This window comes from Branchiostoma floridae, chromosome 14, assembly GCF_000003815.2.
Source record: "Branchiostoma floridae strain S238N-H82 chromosome 14, Bfl_VNyyK, whole genome shotgun sequence".
Lineage (NCBI taxonomy): Eukaryota > Metazoa > Chordata > Leptocardii > Amphioxiformes > Branchiostomatidae > Branchiostoma > Branchiostoma floridae.
Window position 1 is genome coordinate 4,629,515 of NC_049992.1, and position 21,585 is coordinate 4,651,099.

At 40.5% G+C, this 21,585-nt stretch overlaps 3 protein-coding genes across 3 annotated transcripts in view; 1 reads left to right on the plus strand and 2 right to left on the minus strand.

The window, feature by feature from the left end:
• Nucleotides 1-4,283: 4,283 nt before the first annotated feature.
• LOC118430272 (probable hexose phosphate transport protein) lies at nucleotides 4,284-10,328 on the minus strand. The gene is made up of 7 exons (XM_035841001.1): nucleotides 9,987-10,328; nucleotides 8,972-9,105; nucleotides 7,691-7,894; nucleotides 7,100-7,244; nucleotides 6,405-6,545; nucleotides 6,159-6,266; nucleotides 4,284-4,808 (listed from the first exon to the last, which is right to left on the minus strand). Exons 1-7 carry the CDS (start codon nucleotides 10,132-10,134, stop codon nucleotides 4,297-4,299), a joined length of 1,392 nt encoding a protein of 463 aa, XP_035696894.1. The 5' UTR covers nucleotides 10,135-10,328; the 3' UTR covers nucleotides 4,284-4,296.
• A 408-nt stretch (nucleotides 10,329-10,736) lies between these two features.
• LOC118430279 (tetratricopeptide repeat protein 36-like) lies at nucleotides 10,737-14,665 on the plus strand. Its single transcript, XM_035841013.1, has 5 exons — nucleotides 10,737-10,913; nucleotides 12,776-12,961; nucleotides 13,806-13,899; nucleotides 14,232-14,444; nucleotides 14,642-14,665. Exons 1-4 carry the CDS (start codon nucleotides 10,811-10,813, stop codon nucleotides 14,401-14,403), a joined length of 555 nt encoding a protein of 184 aa, XP_035696906.1. The 5' UTR covers nucleotides 10,737-10,810; the 3' UTR covers nucleotides 14,404-14,444; nucleotides 14,642-14,665.
• Nucleotides 14,666-20,175: 5,510 nt separating this feature from the next.
• Nucleotides 20,176-21,585, minus strand: part of LOC118430277 — a gene marked incomplete in the record, with an annotated part of 17,178 nt that continues 15,768 nt past the window's right edge. The window contains 2 exon segments of the mRNA XM_035841011.1: nucleotides 20,176-20,409; nucleotides 21,159-21,209. Coding sequence (XP_035696904.1) covers nucleotides 20,326-20,409; nucleotides 21,159-21,209 — 135 coding nt within the window.

Here is a 21,585-nt window from a genome sequence, read left to right on the forward strand (position 1 = left end):
CTCTCTCTTTGGTGGCCGCTCTGTGCGGCTTCCCTTCTTGCCTGGTGGGGGTTCTTTGTGCAAAGAGTTCATCTCAGAACTCGATGCAAAGGTACTGTAACGAGTTGAATGGTGAAGAGAGTTGGGCCCAGAACTCAATGGAAAGATACTGTCACCAGCCGGATCCACATCTTCATAATTGCTTTCCAAGTTCTCATTCTCACAAATTGAATATACCTTTTTCCTTTTCAGCCTGGTGGTCGTTTCTGGGGCATGAAAATCCTCATCTTTTTCTTTCTGAGACTGCTTCCCATTGCACACCTCCGTTTCTGTGGGACTGTTTGGAGGGGTTTTAGTTGGCATGCTATCTCTGTGAGCATCTTCCGATGTGTAGTATGTGTCAGAGTAAGACTCTTCCCCATCCTCTGGCCACATCACCAAGTGGTCGCCCATGTTAAGATGATGAAGGGAGGGCTCATTATTATCACCATCTTCTTGGCCAATGATTTCCTCTGCTTTATTTTCTTCCTTCTGCTTAGCTGCTTTGTCTCCTGTGCTAACTGTGCGAGAAGGAGGTAGATCGGGCGCAGCACGTTTCAGACCACAGCCCAGTACCACATCTACACCGCTGGACCCTAGGACCATATCTTCGTACTTTCTTGGTGGCGGCAAGGGTGGAGGGGCCTTTCTATCATTTGCATCTTCGTTATCCTTTCCCTTTGGCCCAGAACTGGCCACAAAGATACTATCACCATGCAGGTCCACGTCTTCATATTTGTTTAGTGGTAATGGTTTTCTTGCCGGCAACGGAGGCGTGATCTTTCTATCATCTACAATTTTATCATCTTTTTGTTTTCGCCCAGAACCCAATGCAAAGATACTATCACCATGCGGGTCCACGTCTTCATATTTGTTTGGTGGTAATGGTTTTCTTGCCGGTAACGGTGGCGGGACATTTCTCCCATCTACATTTTCGTCATCCTGTTGGTTTGGCTCTGTACCCGATGCAAAGATACTTTCACCACGAGGGTCGACGCATTCATAGTTTTTGGGCGGCAGCTTTTTTTCTGGCAGAGCTGGCTTCGTGGTCTTATCAACGTTATACTTTTCACTCAACTCTGATTCTGCTTCAGCTTGGCAAGGAGGTGTTTCCTTGGGTGCAGCAAGTCGGAGCACGGAGCCCAATGCTATCCACTTCTTCATGCCGTTTATCTTAGTGACGCTCCTTGCTGTCTTCTTTATGATTTCTGCTTCCAATTCTTCTGAAAGATTATGTTTGCATAGCATTAAACAGGCAGAGAAAAATGTTGTATCTCATGCATCATGCATTGCTCATTTTAAAAGAGTTGAAGCTTTTTTCCCTTAGGTTATATATTGGGCTACGTCCGTACATTTTTAAGATAGATGAGGTTTTAAAAAATCGGAGAATAACTTGTAGCGTTACCTAGTAAGTTATTTATTGACCGCCCTACCTTTCAATCAAATTGTGGAGCCTGAGGATCCTATGGATGGAAAAATGGTGTTGGAACGTGTGTCACTGTTGGTAGAAATACCTGCAAACCTTCTAGAGAGACAATGGGTACTCTCTCAAGGATAGAATCACACCAAAAAAACCTAAATACTCCGACCACATTGTGAGAAATATTTCCAGTCGGCTATGACTTAGCAAACTGCACGACTGTAAAATTCATTGTGGTGCAATCCCAGTATGCAGACTAATTCTGAAGGAATCAGTCTGGAAAATATTAAAAACAGTACTAGTGTACACACTAGTCATAAGGCATCATAGAAAGGCTCATGCCATACTAATCCCACTGTGAAACAGAGGATATACAAAGCAACTGATAGAAAAGTTGATTCAGTTCTGAGAACCGTTGTTACAGATTATTTGCGTGGGATTTCTTTTAACATGCATGCCTTGTACACTTTGAAAGGCTTAGCTTATACATGATTGTGTACCTTTCAAGCCCAAAGACAGGACATTGTTTTTGGGGTTTATTTGAAGATTGTAATTATGGTATGAGCTTCAAAGTCATGAGTCAAACACTGCTGGATTGACCCCTGTAGGGCGGGTCCCCTGGACAAGTCTGAAAATCTAACCCTCTGAAATGGCACTCCCTCCATTTTTAAGAAGAAACAAAGACCGTTGATAACAGTGCTCTCATGAGAGGGATTGCATTGCATTGATCATTCTTTTGGGGTATTACATACGTCTGGTGTGTGGGGGCGTCTTTCCCTTTCTATCGAGAAATTTCATTAATGTTCCAGCTCCGAAGGTTCTCATGTGTTGAATTTTTATATGTCATATAATGCTGATATGAAATGTTTTATGTATATCAGCTCTAGAGAGTAGACAGTTATGAAACAAAACAATCTTGTAGGCATAAGATTCTTCATATGACCTCAGATGCCATCACCCTCATGTCTGACTGAAACAGCCTTTAAGTCCATCACCAAATGGCTCTTTCTTTTTTTTTCTTTCCCCAGCTTGTTTCTATTTTTCATGAAAAAATTGAATTGGAGGGGCCTTTACCTTTGAAGTTCAAAGAAACCATCAAAAGGACAAAACCTAATATATTTTAATGCTTGAACTGGGCTGTCTCCAGCTTTGAATTTTTCGGTCATTTTTTGAGATCCCATGTTGTTGATTCTTGCTGTTAAATCTACCATTTTAAGCTTTAAATACAGTTTAATCAATTCAAGGTTGATATTTTTGTCTGTCCCAAGCAAATTTTTGTTCCAGAACGGAGGGATGTGTTCTGGAGACAGCCTTGCCCTTGAAGTTATCTTAATCTCACTCTCCTTAGAAAGCCATAAGCTCAGGCTCTAGGATCAGCCCAAGTCAATCTCACAGGACTGCACCAAATTGTCTATGAAATGTCACTCAATTTGTACTTCTCACGATTCGTTTCAAGCTTAGCGCACATTTGTACTCATCTTCTTCATGTTAAGTACAGTTAAGTTAAGAAACCTATGAAACAAGAATTTGTTAATAATTGATAATTTATTTGGTGGTTAAATGGATCCCCTGCATTACACATTCCTCACCCTGGGATACTAGTAAAAGAGTACTTATTAAATTTTGAGGTATTTTTGTTAATTAATAGTTAACATGTACACACATTTGTTTACATCACGCCTTACTCATGTATAAGGCTCAAATGCCCACCTTCAACCGACAATTTGTTACATCATGTAAGAAAATACGAAATGTAACAACATGATTGTAAATAAATAGAAAATTTTGGAAGGTGAAGAATGTCAAGTGTGGAATGATCAATCATAACCTAGTAAACAGCGGCGTACTAAACGTCAAAGCGTTATTTGCACAAAATTCCCCATATTGCAGGTAAAATCTCTGAACTCGGATAAACTTGAAATATTGCAGCTAAAAGTCATTTGAGCCACGTCAAATGACATAATGAGGTATCTTTGTTAGCTTACAGTTAAAGTATTACACAATGTCGATGTCGTGTTTTTTTTACACAACAGTTTTCCGAGGAATGATAATTGTATATCAGTAGCTCATGTAGCAAGCTCAGTTCAGTGCAACCTACCTCTGGATCTAGAGTTTGAGAGTTCAAATCTCGCTGTTGTCTCTTACCCCGGCATACATTTAGGCTACTAATACAGTCCTTACGATGGGGGATTGGGCTGTGAGTACACTGTTCATTGTCTTGTGAAAAAGAGCTAAGCGCATTTCTCCACAATTACTGATCCTGTAAACACACAGTCACCATATGACTGTCTAGTAGTGTCTACTCTGTTGTAAACAGTGGAAGCTCTTCAGTAGATAGTGAGCTAACTGAATCAAGTTCAGTAGAAAAAATAAATATCTTAGATTCAAATTACTGATTTCTTTAAAAGAGGATTGAAGGAAACTGTGAACATTTGAGCTCACTGTCCAACACTGAACACTGACGGGGGGCGACATAGGTTATCTGGCACCTGCAACCCTTTGCTTATGTCGCATGTCTCCAATGTCACGTCACGAAAGCTACTGTAACAGTAGACTAGTCCATTCCGTGAACAAGGCTGACAGAGTCAGCCCAAAATTTGGGTATTAGTCCCAAATATCTTAAGTGTTGGGTGTCAGTTTGATAATGGATGAAGTTCACTTTCATTTTTTGTAGGCCATGGTTATCTCTTTGTTTAAGTCTCCAACGTCACATCACTGAGGCTGTAGTGGACGAGACCATTCCACGAAATCAGCCAAAAATTTGGGAAGTCCCAACTATCTTTCAGGTCATTTGCTTATCAGAGGTAAAGTTTGATGACAAATAAAGTTCAATTTTCTTTTTTTCAGTCCCGACAGCCTCAGCGAGCAGCTTTAGTGCACATGAACACCCCCAGAAACACCAGCGCCATGACACAGCTCACCACCTGGGCAGTGAACAGGTCATGCCAGGGCATGGCTCCCATGATGCTGTCCATAGTGATAGAGGCACAGTACCCGAACACGTCCAGAATGCTGACCAGCGTCGAGCAGTACCTCTCCCCTCCGAACGACATTGAGAAGACTCCGCCGGGAATGTAGTACGGGGTGGAGATGGTGGCTCCGAGGACGAACACGACCACCCCCGCCAGGGGAATGGTGATGTCCGGAACCCTCCACAGGATGATGAGACACCCCGTCGATACCCCCAGGAGGGATGTGAGGAACAGGAACCGAGAGCGAGGGCTGATGTGGTCGTAGACGATCCCACCGATCATGAGGGAGGCTACGGCCCCGGCCTGGAAGGAGGAGGCGACCAGAGCTGCGTGGCCGGGGGACAGGTGTAGGCTGTCTTTGAAGTACAGAGGCAGGATGCTTTGCATTTCCATACACCCTGGAAGTCAATTGGAAGTGAATTAAAACTTTTGGGGCCATAGCCTCATCTGTTTCTTACTTTGCCATGCAGCCATGAAAGCATAATACATGTAATATTACTACTGAGATATAATACAGAGGCAGGATGCTTTGCATTTCCATACACCCAGTAAGTCAATTGGAAGTGAATTAAAACTTAAGGTCCTTCCAATGCTGTATGGGGAGATAGCCTGATCTCTGTTTCTTATCTTGCCATGCAGCCATGCAAGCATATTAGTAATACTACTGAGATATAATACAGAGGCAGGTTGCTTTGCATTTCCGTACACCCTGTAAGTCAATTGCAAGACAGTTAAAAGAGGGACTGCATGCCACTTTTCTGTAAGGAAAATTTTGATTTCTTGTAAAGATTCATAATTATAAGGAAAGCTGTCATTTTTGCGTAATTGACTTCTTTGATTTGAGCTTAATTTGTACGTGGTTCTTCTATATTCAGTGCAAAGGATTCTAAGAACACCCCATGCAGACCCTCTTCAAAGTTTAAGTCCTTCCCACACCAAATGGGGTTGTAGTCCGATATTGATTTCTTTTACTACCTCTTTGGCCAAGTACACAGCTTTAGAAGCACAAATAATGCTACTCTTACGATACAGAGGCAATATGATTTGCATTGTCATATGAATCCCTCCAACACTAAATAGGATGGTGCCCATTTCCCTTTCTTTAGCCCTTGGGCCACACAATTGTGCAAGGCTTAGAGGCACAGATAAATAGCAGTGGCCTCTATTTAAAATACAGGGAAAAGATACTCTGCATTTCCTTACACCAGAGTAAGCCAAGAGAAAAGGTTACAGACTTTCCAACAGTATATGGGGCAGTGCTCAACTCTGTATTCTTAGCTCTTGGGCAATTACAGATAATACAACAGCAGGGTTACCTTTGAAATATGGGTGCAAGATGATCTGTATTTCCACATACCGTGAAACTATAGATAACTTTCCACACCATATGGGGTATACCGTATAGGGCAGCACCCATCTCTGTTGTGCAACACAGTTGTGCAAGCACTAAATCACAAGGGGTTTTAATATTTAATTTATAGTCCACTGGATGTGGTGTGTTTACAACAGACTAGTAAGCACCGAGTGCCAAGCAGAGCAGCAGCATGTGCCATTCACGAATTTGTTGGTAAGACACATTTGTGGCTATCCAACCCATGACCTACTACATGCAAAGTGAGCGCCACATGAAGGCTATTGCAAGAGAGGCAAGTTTGATAAAGTGGGGAACAGTTCAGATTCTATCAGCTTTGCAGAATGTCTGATTTCGAGGTACTTTGAAAGGTTTGAATTCTAAACTTGTAACATACCTGTAAGAAACAGATTGGCGATCCCCAGACACCAAAATGCCGGACTTCTGGCAAAATACAACAATGCTTCCATCAGTTTGGCTTTCTCCAGCGGATGGCCGTTGCCACCTTAAATGAATGAATGAATGAATGAACTTTATTGCTTTACAATTGTACAGCCTACTTCACTACATAAAGATACATTTGTAATAAACTACATACAGATACAGTGCAAGAAAATTTCATCAATAACATTATAAGGATTACCTTTGAAGTCATCTTTTGGCTTCTTGATGGAAGGTTGAAGGCCAAGGTCAACCGGCGACTCCCGCAGGATGCAAACACTCACGAGCATCATGCAGAAAGCAACAGTAGCTGCCACAAAGAGAATAACTCTCCAGTGAAGGCCTGTGTAAAGGTAAGGTGAAAAACGGTCTGAGAATTGAAGATCAAGAGAAATTATCTATGATAACTAACTCCACAACAAAATCTAGACTCTCTTTTTTTGCAACAGAAATGAGAAAAGCAATTAATAGTAAATGTTTAAACTACTTCAAACTTCATAAAAACCTTAAAACGGCAAAAGAAAAATATATGTTTAGCTTAGTCAGTAACTTAGTGAGGTGAATCATCATCAGGTTGTTTAAGAGAAAGAGAACTACTATGCACAGGTTCCATACATAGGAAAATTCCTGGCTCTTTTCAGTAAGTACAACTTTTAACTATTAGTGACTAAGAGTCAGACAATACATGACAGTTTCACATCCTGCTACGGAAAGTCTGAAAATCAACATGTTAGAAGTTACAGTAAATATTAGGATCTATCTTATCTATAATGACCTTTTAGCAACACATGATGATGTACAGCAAAAATAGACAATCAACCATTTGCGAGCATAGGCGAATGATCAAGACTCAGTTTGATTTAGACTGACACATCTTTCCAATATTTGAAGACTTGCCTGCGGAGAGGAGCCCTCCCAGGAGAAAAGTTGACGCCAGCCCTCCTGATCTACTGGCGATGGACATTCCGCTGAAAACCTTCCCATAATGCTCCTCGTCAAACCAGATACAGACCAGCTTGGTTAGGGCAGGCCAGCCGCTGCTCTGGAGTCAACAACAAAAAAAATTATGTCTTTGTTGGAGTTTATAATTATCATTAAACATGAAAAAAATGTTTAGCTCGAACAGAGATGGGGCTGATACCGCTTGCCTGAGGAAACTACGATTCTTTACACGAGTCACGTGTCCCTAAAGTCAATTGAATCACCACTCCTGATGAAGGCGACAGAAAATTCGAGTGAAAATGATAGTTATAAACTCCAACATGGATTGTATCAGGCAACACAGATGAGCTTTCATGCTACAAACAAGTCTCAGTTAAACACAGTCAAACAAAGAGTGTGTACATGTATGAGAGAATGTACAATCCCACCCTCAATAGAAAAGTAGGCCTACATATTAAAATTTCCTGCACTTGGGACCCTGCAAGACAGAATAACTTGGAATAAGAAGGAATTGAATTATTCCATCATGCCAGGATCCAAACTTACCATACATATTTTGTTGACCATGAATATTGCGATGAAGAACACCTTGATGTAGACGTTGGCATACAGCGAGGTAAAGAAGACAACTGCAGTCAGGGCAGAGATCATGACCCTCTTGCCCCCAAATGTGTCCGCTACCGCCCCTGCCAGCATTTTACCCACGATGTAGGCACCGTTACCATAGGCCAGGACAGTCCCTGCATCAAACTGCAATTGACAATAGATACTGTAAATGCATTTAAGTTCGCAGGGATTTAATTTCACGGTAGCAGGAAAAGGGACTTTTCGCAGTGGCTTTAAGTTTGCGGTAGCAGTATGCAATTTAGTCTGTTACTCACTGCTAGTGCTATGTAAAAATATTTGTGGTGGTTTTAAATTCATGGTGAAGCGGCCACTGCAAAAACCGCGAACATTAAACCACTGCAAAAGTTTTTACATTTACAGTACATGATTTGTATGGTTAGAGCTGACTGTTATCATTGTTTAAGCTAATAGCAACCTGAAGTAGCTACATCTTGTTTGTTTGAACCTTTCTTTTGTCATGAAAGCTCAAATTGTCATGCAGGCCGCTCTTCATTGAGGTCAGGAGGGAAGATGTAAGAATCAGACAAAGTATTTAGCAGAGGTACAGTTTACATCATTTCAAGTCTGAATAAGTATATACACATATTTCATAAATGCATGTGTGTGAGTGCATGGTAAAAAATATTCTATATTACTATTAGCTACAGGGTTAGGCAGCAGGGAGAAGGCTATAATAAGATGGTGGATACCAGGGCTCTAGCCAGCGTCCGTTTTTCCGTCAATTGACGGAAATTTGCTGCGTCTGACGGAAAAATTTTACAACCAATCCGTCAACCTTGATGGCCAAAAATCCTTGGTGGAAGCTACAGGCGGCTTGGAGACGCTGTCCACGGCCGTAAAAGCCACACATTGTTTGTTTTGCTATTGTTATCATTGTTGACAATGTGTGTCGGTGCCCTTTCGCATACGATAATCTCATTAAAACCCGTTTTTCAAGGTCTCAGTTCAGTCCTTCTAGTGAATTTTCGCCGTTTTCGCGACGATTGTATTATTGGCTGACGGAAAAAAATTTCGAGCTGGCTAAAGCCCTGGTGGATACTGATGGAAGCCTCCACTGACTCCAACTGAGGTCACCAGGTTCTTGAGTTATTCTAGAAGAATGAGCTGTTTACTATACAAGTACTATGACTAAGATTAAACTAATACAAGACTTAAAGGAGTATTACCTGACTATATTGATACCACAATAAACAGATTTACCTTGGTAAATTCTAGCTCTTTGTCATCTGTCATGGCTGCCAGAGAAACCTCGGTGCCGACCCTGCACAGAATGATGCTGAAGTAACCCAGGAACAGGCAGCAGAAGATGGCCACCTGCCACCGAACTCTGCGGGCTGGGGGTGGAAGGTAGTTTTAGTACTATTTAGTTGCATAGAAAGTAGAAAGTAGATTCCCTCATTTTAGACACATGAGTAGCACTGACAAGTTTATATTCTTCATGTGTCTTGACAAACCAACCATAGCTTTACCCAATACAGTTCTACATTATTTCACCATTATACCAAGAAGCGAGAAGAAGCCGAACTTCTGTGTTAGACTAGATTTGTAATACTCTTATATGTATATATATATATACATGTTTTGTCTTGTTGTGACCTGTATACTTACATTTTGGTTGGGTTAGCTCGGTTGGGCAAAACTGAGTACAGTACAATAATTGAATAAACGTCTTCATTCATTCAGTAAAGTAGGAGTCAGTGTTAATCTCCAGGCAGATTTTCTGGTCACATAAGATAGTATCAAAGCTGGCCAAGGAGTATTATAGCTGGCCAAAGGGAGTTAGACAGGCACGGGTAGCAAAAGCACTCCTAGGATAGCTTCACTCCCCTGCCAGCTTTTGATACTATCTTATTGCTACCATAGGACCTGCTTGGAGATTAGTTAGTGTTGCATATAGATGGTAGATGACTAATAATATGAATGTTCATTTTGGTCTCTTTTTTCATGATGGTCTAGCTCACTCAGTTACTTGCTCTCTCTTTCACACACGCGCACGCACGCACGCACACACACACACAGACACATGACATACACAGAGAGAGACATGAATACACACACTAGCTCACCTACACATTCATTTATTCATTCACTCACTCAAAACATGTTAAAAAAATACTTATTGCGCCTCCGCTCTTGTGCAGTCGCCAAAAATTTGTTGACAAACACTGACCATATGCGTGCATCATAGACAGTGGTTACAAAGTTATACACTTACTGAGAAAGGGTTTCTGTCTCCGAGTCTTAAGATCCCCATCTCTCGTCTTAAGAATGTCTACGACGTCTCCACCACCATCCTCTTCAGGCGAAAGAAGGGGATCTCTTGGTCCTTTCATTTTCAGATCCAGCTCTTCCGAAAACTCCATCGTGGGATCGTCTCTGATGTCAACTTTATATGCAAATTGAGCTTGTGGTGTGCTTCAACCGTCTTTATCTTTGTTACAGTCCTCTAATTGTGAAAGTCTACATTTTTGACAGTTTTTTCGTCAGTCTGGAACTCTAAGAAACTGGACGCACGACTTCTCACATTTCGACGTGGCCTCTTTCGGGTCAAAGATATGAGGGCGGCAAAACCTAGACCGTAAACATGATATCAAAGACCCAAAAAAGCCAATGCATCGCAAGAAATAATTTAACAACCAAAATATATCGCTATTTTATGCTTAAAAATGATAGAATGTTTTAAAACTTGCGCTACAATAATTTGCTAACATCAAGTAACTTTTTTCAATGATGTTTTGTCGCCCTTCAAAATTAACTGAGGTCAACGGAAGAGTTCACTTTAATGGCTGGTAACCGATATTTTTCTTCAAACCATAATCTTACGAAGAACTTATTTTGTATATGATGTAAGCTAATAATTAAAAAAGAAACGTTTAAAAGTATTTTACATACTATTGTTGATAGGAAACGTTTTTTATTGTACAATATATAAATATGTATCACCTGTCCACTTGGTTGTATCCTGCCATTTCTGCAGACGACACGGTCGACATCAACACACACACATCTGTCTGCTATCTGAGGTTTGATTGTCCTATCATGGCGACTGCTAATGACAAGCGGGTCCTCAACTCCATCTTTAACCCAAATTTACCTTTTGGAGACGTCGTAGAAGACGAAGAAGAAAGGGAGGAAGGAGAGGGTAAGTTTATAAGGACAGAATTTGAGCAAGGGGTGTTTGGTGTGTGACTGTGAGGGAGTGTGTGCTGTCGCTTCGTGCCTATAGTGGCACGTATTATTTACGTAAACCTGGATGCCAGATTCCCGATCTCAATAATATCTAACCCAAGGGGGGCTGTTGTAGAATTTCTTAGCAGCATGTTGGCCCTAGAGCCGAGAATCTGGCACGTGGACCTGGTAACATGTTTGGCATCCACGCTACATATTAGCACGCAGCAAGTTTCCATTCCTTGTGTTTTTCTACAGCAAGATTTTGAGGTTTAATACTATACCTCTGCATGAAGATAAGCAAAACTACGAAAACCTCTCCCTCCTTTTTCAGCACTGGAACCCAGTGCTGAAGATGGCGTCAGCACTGGATTTCCAGTGCTTCAGCACTGGAAACCGAGTGCTGACGAACATTCAGCACTGGATTTCCAGTGCTGACGAACATTCAGTACTGGAAAACGAGTGCTGACGAATATTCAGCACTGGAAACCGAGTGCTGAGAGATCGGGAGACTCTGAGATATAACTGTTACAGTAATTTGGAATTACGATACGTCCTTTGCTCTGTAACTACTAAAACTTAAGACATTGCTGGATTATAAACGTCACCTATGGCAGACCTCATCCTTTTGGAAGTTCAGTGGCGCCTCTTCAACGACAACGACAACAACAACGAGGAGGCTGGCTATATCTATCACAATCACACAATAAAGTTGCTTATTGTTATAATGATAGCTATCCCTTAAACACCTCTTACACATATACATATATCTACCTTTCAATTACACATGTACAACGAATAAAATACACAACTTTACACAAAGTTTTCTTTGCACGAAGTAACTTTACTGATAGCGGTACTAGTAAAAGGACGCAAATTTGATTACTTTATAAAAAAAATGTGCAATGAAGGTCTTCATTCATTCATTCATTTTATAAATGATATATATCCCTTATACAGTATACATATATTCAATTACATAACGAATGGATAGCACAACTACAATTTTCTTTGCACGAAATAACTTATCTTTCCTTCGAATTTACGTCTTACTCTCAGCACTGGGAGATTCCAGTGCTGGATAAGGACGTAAGCACTGGTTCGCACATCGTTCCAGTCCTTAAAAGACGTCAGTACTCGTTTTCCAGTGCTGAAGATTTCATAGCACTGGTTTTCCAGTGCTGAAGTGTCCCCGAGCACTGGTAAATCCAGTGCGGAAGGCGAGGTTTTTGTATATCAGCACTCGGTTCCAGTGCTGACGGCAGTTTCAGCACTGGGTAACCAGTGCTGAATGACCTTTGACCTGACCCGGCCCCGGTATCCCCGGATTTCAGCACTGGTGACCGAGTGCTGGCGGCAGTTCAGCACTGGAAAACGAGTGCTGACAGAAGTTCAGCACTGGAAAACGAGTACTAAAAGAAATTCAGCACTGGAAAACCAGTGCTGAGGGAGTTTCAGCACTCGAACAAGGCCGATCAGCACTGGAAAACGAGTGCTGAAAGAATTTCAGCACTGGAAAACCAGTGCTGAGGCCGTTCAGACAATTGATTCAGCACTGGAACACCAGTGCGGAAGGCGAGGTTTTCGTAGACTTGCTGATGATAAGTCAGGACGCAAGTGTGGCGACATGAAAAAAAAAATTAGGTAATATGTCAAAGCAAGGAGGTTAAAAAAAAGGTGGTTTTTAAAGTAAACAGTCATTGTCTTGGCCATTGTTTCGATTTGCATAACAATATCCAGACGGGGTTGTTTTCTTTTTGATGTTTTGTGTGTAAGAAAATAAAACCCGTCTGGATATTGTTATGCAAATCATCAGCACTGTTAACACATTCGCAGGAACTGAAGACAACGAAGCAATCAAAGAGGCGAAGAGGTTAGAGCTCCTTGCCGTGCAGAGTGCAGAAAACGGAGACATTGACCAGGCGCTGGACCTGTTTAACCAGGCAGTGGCCGTGGCGCCAGACTGGGCCTCCGGGTACAACAACAGAGCACAGGCACTCAGGCTGAGGGGAGATGTCTTAGGTAAGGTTTGCTGGATCTGTGAAGAGTTGGTTCAATCATTTATTGCAAAATCATACTCAAAGGCTGAATGCATGACATTGTATAGGATCAATTGACAGTAAAGTAACAGACAGATTATATATATATAGAATACAACACGGTGTATTCCGCATCGCCCAAGGTATCAGCCCGACCGCGGGTCAGATCGCCCGACGGCCGGAGGGTGATCCGACCTGCGGGAGGGCTGAGACCGAGTGTTATTCGGAATACACCGTGTTGTATTTTATTTATGTCATACCCACCTGAGAAAACCCATGTTTTGATGCGAAATGCGCCAGAAGTTGAACAAATTTGGTGCCCTCGAACAATAAGTGTTGCAACAGCAATGTTCCAACGTCCGAATCAGGTATTCGAATTGACAATCGTGCCGTATTCGGCCCGCTCGAAACAGTTCAATTTATTCGAATGGAGCCTGTGTGATACGCCTTTCGAACCTGTGCGATACGGAAACGTACGGCCCGGAACACCCGTATCGAACGTTTTTGCATCACAGGTATGACATAAAGCTATTTATCTTTAAATAAGTCTAATAAAATAATTATATTTTATGATATTTACTTTTATTGTTGTGGGGGTTGACTTGTTTTTGAGGACAGTGGATTGTGAACAGACTATAGTTTTGCATAACCTTGCCTCACTGGTCCCACCGGCCGTAGTGGCAGCAATGCCATCAACATACCTAAGTTTCAACCTAAGTATTGCATAAAGAGTGGGTTATAAGAGTCTTTTGGAGATCTGCTGTATGGTGAAAGCACTGTGAAATTGTTGTAACTACTACTGTTTGAAACAACAATTTTTGTTCCAGGTGCCCTGGATGATTTGAACAAAGCCATCAACCTGAGCCAGGGAAAAGGGAAAGCAGCATGCCAGGCTTTCACTCAGAGGGGTCTTATCAACAGGTAAAAGTAGTCTCAGTAGGGGTAGAGAAAATGTTTTTGTACATGTGTATTGTCACATGTTAAGCCATATCTATTTGTTGCTTGTTTTCGATTGAAAAAAATAATGCTGAATTGCAAGATCAAAATGAAAATATGATCTGTTGAGAAACATTCAAGTTTTTCTCTGTACTTTGGTAAGAAATCATACCTTAACATGTTCTAGAAACAAGGAAATAAAGAACTGTGGTCTTATGTACATGTGCACTGTGACTAGGTTTTGCAGAAGAGTTTGGATTCAATAACACATTTATGGGAACGGAGTCCTAAAAAAATGTTTATCGTCCCTTTTCCAGGTTGGAGGGTCGGGACGAAGAAGCCTTGGAAGACTTTAAGAAAGCAGCTTGTCTGGGGAGCGAGTTTGCCAAGACTCAAGTCGTCGCCATGAATCCTTACGCTGCTCTCTGCAACCAGATGTTGCGGGAGGTCATCGGCAAACTGAAGAGAGGAGAGGCCGATGAGGAATAAACAACCCGAGAACTCTCCTCTGAACTTCTGAACGATACTAGGCCATTAGTGGGACCGCGTGGCGCAATCGTCAGCACGTTTGAGTCAGGTCCAGAAGGTCCTGAGTTCAAACCCCGACGTGTCACCGATCTTGTGCCCTTGGGAAAGGCACTTTACACGACTTTCCTATATAGGCTACAAAAGTCTTCAGCAAATTGAAGTTGGTAGCCTCAAAAACGGAAGAAAAAAAAAATACTAGCTGACTGACACTGACTGTCCATCATAAAAAAATTGACTATTCAACAGCTATATTTGTTTGACCAATGAGTGACTGCAGGTACATCAATTTGTTTGTGTTTTTATTTTGCATTTTTATTTTTTGATGGAGGTGACACCATCGTCATGATCATTGATGGGGCAATTGTGAACTTTTAACAATTTCAGTGGAAAACAACACCGAGGTGTTCTGCAAAATAATGAAAACTGATACCTAAAAGACTCATACTATAGTGAAGAAACATTGACAATAGAATTAAGAACTATTTACTGTTACAGTAGAGCTTGGCTCTGGACTTCTTAATAATTGTGATGGTACCTAGGGATTTCTTCCTATAGGGATTAAAGCTTAAAACTGAAGTTATGTTGGTGTTTTTTTGTATATGTATGCATGGAGGCTGATTTTGCAGTACTAGTCCTACCTCCATCTACGCGTTCAACAAGGAAAAACTCATAGAAAAGGTCAGCAGTGGAGCAGAAAGATTTAATCAATGACTACGTATTTGTACTGAACACAATTTGTACACACAATTAAAACAGAAAAGAAATATTTCCCTGCTGGACAACCATACCGTAGTTCTTTATCGTTTGATGAACTGGAATGTGTGCTTTGTGTGTTGCAACCTATAAGCAAGGCTATAATACTATAACAGTGGGAGAAAGTTGTTATAGTCAGGTGCTAGATTTTTTCCCCAGCCAGCATTGTTTTTGTATCTCTTGCTAAGTTTTGGCTACAAAACGTCAGAGAATCAAGAAAATTTGATGGTGTGGCCTAGAGCTGAAAATCTGCATTACACTCAGTAGTATACAGAACAGGTCTGCTACGGTACAATAAATTCAGATGTGTTCTGGGGATATCTTTGCCAGGTTTTATCATGCCATATACGGAAAGACTCCAAGGCTCTCTTTGCAAGATTTTTGGATGAAAAGACTAACGCAGCTTTTTCTCTCGAAAGTCAGAAACTCAAAGTCCTCATGAATGATTACTCTCCAAGCAGAGGTTAGGCTCCGGCTGCTTTTTAACGTTTTTTTAGTCGTTTTTATCGGGCTTCCTATTTTGTCATTTTTCTTGAAGTACGCCAGCCAAAGGTTAGGTTTTGACACAGCAAGATAAAATACAAAATAGAAAGCCCGATAAAAACGACTGAAAAAGAACGTTAAAAAAGTCGGAGCCTAACCTCTGCTTGGAGAGTAATGAATTATCACATGGTGTGTATCAACAAGATATTTTTTGCTGCAAACTCCAATATTCATATCCTTGAAAGCAGAAAATAGTCGTATTTTCATTTCTGGCTGTAAGCCTGCCATGCTAACTCAGAAAGTTGCATATAGCTTATATAGGCACATACATGTACAGCTCAACATGCACATGTGTTTTTTTCATTGTAAAAATATTCTGGGTTTCTTCAATTAAAACCCATTACTTCACGTCTTCCACAGAAGACATTGAAATAGTCGTTGCTTTTGATACAACGGTACAAAGAGAGCCCTTTGTACAGGTTCTCGAAAGGTAAAGTTACTCTAATTGTTACTCCTTGGTTTGTTTGTCTGAAAGTTGCACATGGAAATGTGATGGCCAATGCATAAGCTTAAAACATCCTTTATACCATCAGTCAGAAGTAGCACACAACGATTCTAGAAAATGCTTGACTTCCAGTATAGCTTTCATTGATAATTACATGTACAGGTCGAGTATTTACAGTAAGTCCAACAATTCTTTTTGAAATCAAAACCAAAGATCCTTCTTTGTAATGAATTCAACACACTGATGAACATTGAAGCTCAACATCACATCTTGGTAACAACTAAACTGATCTAGGAACCAACTGTTTACCCTTTCACAACATCCTTATGTTTGATTTTCATACTTAAAGCCACACTGGCTTGATTTTTTAGTGACTGTAATTTTCAGATGTTAAGAAATAATCATGCCTTGATACAACACTGCAAATATTTTAAATCATGAAAAAACAGTCAAGTACAGAATGATTGAATATGTTGAATATGCTAAAACAAGACAACATGTTTTTCGAAAGAATAGAAAATTTATTGTACATCACCTTTTTTCCCCTTCTCAGGTACTCTCCAAGCAGAGGTTACGCTCCGGCTGTTTTTTTAGTCGTTTTTATCGGGCTTTCTATTTTGTATTTTATCTTGCTGTGTGAAAACCTGTTTGGCTGGCGTACTTCAAGAAAAATGGCAAAATAGAAAGCCGAATAAAAAGGCAAAAAAAAAAAAAAAACGATAAAAAAACAGCCGGAGCCTAACCTCGGCTTGGAGAGTACTTCTCAGGGTATCCAGAGGATGTCAATGATGAGATCAAGTAAGTGTGGCCTAAAGCTACTTCCTTGCAAACATCTGCAAGCTTACAGCACCGAACTATGCACAATGCTTAAGCACATAAAGTAATAATATACCAATTTCTAAACAAAGATTCTGATACAGTACAACTCAACTACAAAAACTGAATTACGGCCAACAGCATAAGTCGGGGATCTGCATAAAATCCTGAAACCAATTCTCATTCATTAAATTTTTTGGGGGGGAAATTACTGATAATTGAAGAGCTCGCTGATATCATCCATAATACATAATAATCAAATCAACAACTATAGCATTCACTTAGTGGGACCATTTAAACTGCCAATGCTTTCATCATTCTGAGGAAGCTAGCAAATTAAAGTACTTCCAAAAAAAGTTGGCAGTGCTACAAAGAACTCTAATATTATCTACCAACCTGAAAAAACTATGATACACACTGAAGCATTTTAGATAGTCAAAATACAAAAGGACATTTGATACCAATATCGTATCACATTATCATCCCAATTACAGGAGAGCTGAGGCTGAATAAACGACTTAGTGGTCGTGGCATCAACTAATGCCGCGTACCTAAACTCACATTCAGGTTCAGGTCCAACCAGCAATGTTTTTGTCTTTTTCCAGTGCAATTTTCACATTTATGGAAAGTTTTAGACAGTCTTGAACAAAAAGGAGAACATAAGTGACAGATAGCTTTTTACAAGTCCAGAATTGGTTCCCGGCATTTAGGTTTTCTTGGACCTAAACATTTTTATAAGTCCTGTTCCGGTAGATTTAGGTACACAGCACTAACGTCAGCTCTAAAATTCTGCCGGGGAGCCAAGAGTAAGATGCTGAAAAGGGTGACTCGGAAGAAATCTATTAATGCAGGACCAGTAATCCGCAAGCTGGTCATACTTCGGATATCCAGATGTGCAAGACATTCTTGAGAATAACTTCGTAACATTTGTGTGTGTGTCTGTCAGTGAACTGATTGTCCGACAGGATGACAAGAGGAGAAGAAGTGACTGTGTGATGTTGCGGCCTTAGGGTTCCAGGTAGCATTATAAGGATAGACATTACAAACATGGCAGTGCAAATGTTATGCAACAACTGAGTTTAAGTGAATATCTCACTGAAACGGCGGCACGTGGGCAGCATCACTGCGTCCTAAATTTTAGGTTTGTGTTACCCCTGACTTTATAATAGGAATGTCGTGCAATACCAGCGCTGTCTCCAGGACCCTTCCTTCCTTGCTTCCCAGGACAGAAATTTGCTTGTTGGGATGGAAAATAATTTTGCCCCATCCGTCCCACAAAATGACATAAAACTGTTGAAAATGTACTTTCAGAAGTATAAAATGGACATAATATTTAAGCAGGAAAATTAACAACACGGGTTCCCAAACAATGAGTGGCATGGGAAAAAAAATTAAGCTGGAGCTGTGTAAAACAACAAAAAGACAACAAAACACAGTTTTGAAATTTGTTGAGCGCTCTTACTGTCAAAGTGCTTAGTTGCAGTGATGCCGCAAAGATATCCACTCAGCACGCAACTTTTATCACAATGTTGACAACTTACAGAATCAGAGAAATCTAGTGCTTGAATGTCATGTCACAAAAGCACATAGAAAATATGAAATTGTGGAAAAACCCTACAAAATGTCCTTAAACAAACATATCCATTCATGATAACTTTATAAGGGTTTTACCAAGAACAACTTGACCAAAAGAACACCTATAAAATGAGCATTTTATGCTATGTGTGCTTACAACAACAGCAACAAGCAAACTATTTTTGATGTTTAATTCTAAGCTCAAACTTTTGCTGGTTTTCTTTCAAACACTTCTGTTCATTATATACTCACAAAATCAATAAAGGGTTTACAATTTCTTTTAATGGTCTGTAGTGCATTGTTGCCTGCTTTTTGATACGGAAGTGAGGTAAAAATCAGTCGTATTTGTTTCACAGTATAAACTCTAAAACACCACAAATGTGAACATCTTAGCACAACTGCCAGCGGATACAACAAAATAATGAGTATTTCGTTACATAGTAATCGTCTTTTTCCTTCATAAAAAATGGAATAATTTCAACAAGCTGTGTAATTATTAAGTATGTTATTCTGCCCAGTACATTTTTTAAGAGTTGCCTGTTCCTTACAGGCACTGAAAAGGGTATACTTAAGGGATTCTTAAGGTAGGGTTACACCTGCGTACATATTTAAATCCGTATGAGGCGCGCATGGGAGTATTTTGCCTCCACCAGGCTCCACAGGTCGTTGGAAAAATAATGGAAATTGGACAAACGTAAACAGGTAACATGTCAGACGAGTTAGCTGGGTCGCTAACAATACTTCTCGGTCAGCTAACTCATCTGGCATGTTATGTATCTATATTTGTCCAATTTGTACTATTTTTCCCGCGACGTGTGGAGCCTGGTAGAGACTAAGAGTGTCATACGCACCTCAAACGGACTTGAATATATATGCATGTGTGAACCCACCTTTAACTAAATTGTGGTTGGGGGTTCGAATTCTGAAATGCCCCCCCACCCCCTCCTAGCCCTGCCTATCATGTTGCATGTTATATATATATACAATGTTATATATACAAAAATAAACAAAATAAGCTAAACCTGCATAATATATATTAACCAACTAAAGAAGCACACGATTCCTTTTTATCACAATTTAGTACACTTAATTTGGGTAACAAAGCTCTTTGACACACAACCAACCTGCTGTTGATTCAGTGGTCTTGATGCTACTTTGCATGATAGGTTATACTTCTACAGTGAGAATGATGCAGTCCCAAATCAGTATAATGGATTTTGGACCATTTGGAAAATGAAATTACCTGCAAGTGTTCAAGTGTTTTGGGGCTTACAGATCCAAGAAAATAACGAGCGAAGTAGAGGAGAACTTGGTCTAAAACAGAGGCAGTGTCAGATGCATGAAGATGGTGGACGTCGGATACTCCATGAAACAGAATCCCTTTGTACTAAAATGGACCATTGTTCTGAGTATCACCCATTCACAAGTTTTCGCAGATATCTAGGTCCAGGTTCAGGTACCTGTACCTGAATTTTCTGTACCAGTACAAACCAATGAAGTTCCAGGACACAGGTTCGAATCTGCAGAGACGTGACCAAACTTGTCTCCCCTCTCACGACTGGAGTAGATGTTCAGTCTGATTTTACACTCAGGCAGGCGAATTTGTCTTAGCTGTGTATCAAAGAGCTTCATATCCCATTTATTAACCAACCTGATGAAACTAGTAATGGTTGATAAATCCATTCTGACTCGAAGTTTGAATTATCACAATTATCCTTTAGTACATTAGTAAGTAGGTTTGTTTTGAAGTATCAAAGGTCTTGGGCGGCGGCCGCCTCTCTGGCGGTCTTCTGTCGTTTGTGTTGGTGTTGTCTTCTCCTGGTCTCTGCTCTGACCTGCGGGCAAAAAATAAAATCATTTCTTATGGACCAATCCCAACTTAATTTACATAAAAAACTAGTTGTCAAACTTTGGTGGTGAATTTTACCAAGGAGAACTAGACACTGGACTGAAAACAAACGAAAGAGGACAGCAAAATGGCATGATGACATGCTTCTTAAACTATGCAATGCTGTTACAGTGTTAGAAACCTAATAGAAAAGTGGACCAAAGGACATATTCTGTACATGTATTTTCAAATCCTTATCTTATGGACGTTATCTTATGGCTTATGTTGAATTTTTGATGTATGGCATTGCTATATATGTGTGATGACGTGGGAAACGAAAAACATGAAACAAATCTGATACTAGTGATAAAGAGCATTAGAACATGAGAGATACCAGTTATATCAACAGAAGGTATTGAGTTAAAGTTCAAGTTGCCCATGCATCTGTAACAGATGGTTAGGGGTGGTGACCATCTCCATTTCTGTAGCCCTTGGGCCAAACATTAGTGCAAGCCACAACAGCAGGGGGCTAGTGTGTTTAACTTCCATACTTACACTCCATACTCACACTCACTACTCCACAATAGTGCTGAGTGCATGTACCATTTTAAATTTTTTTGTTTGACTCGGCCAGGGATCAAACTCATGACCTACCAAATACAAGGCAAACACTCTGCCCCTTAGGTCATTCCACCCTTTATAGAAGGTTTATAAAAATATAAATATGCATGATGTAGAATGACAAGTATCTCTGACCTGCTCCACCAGCTGTGTAGAGTTGTTACTCGTGGTCCCTTCCGAGGCGACGACTGACATTGGGGCGTCCGTCGCATCCTGACCATTACCTCCAGCTAGAAATAAAGGGTCATCAGGTTAGTTTAGAAGATCTACTCTAAGGTCTAGATCATACTCCTTTGCCTATCTACTGCAGTCTTTGACAGGCCACCAGAAAAGCAACAGCAATAGACTACAACACCTCATCAAGAACATTGTCCAGAAAACCTCCTCAGCAAAAGTACTGACAAGTTCCATTAAGTCCTTAAACTTTTTATATAAACAAATAAACAACCAAAAAAAAAATATATCCCACATTCTGGCACCTCCCTAAAGAGTTCCACTGCCTCCCGAGTTCTCTTAAGTCTAAACAAACAAAAAACTCTCCCTCCTTCTGGTACCTCCCTGA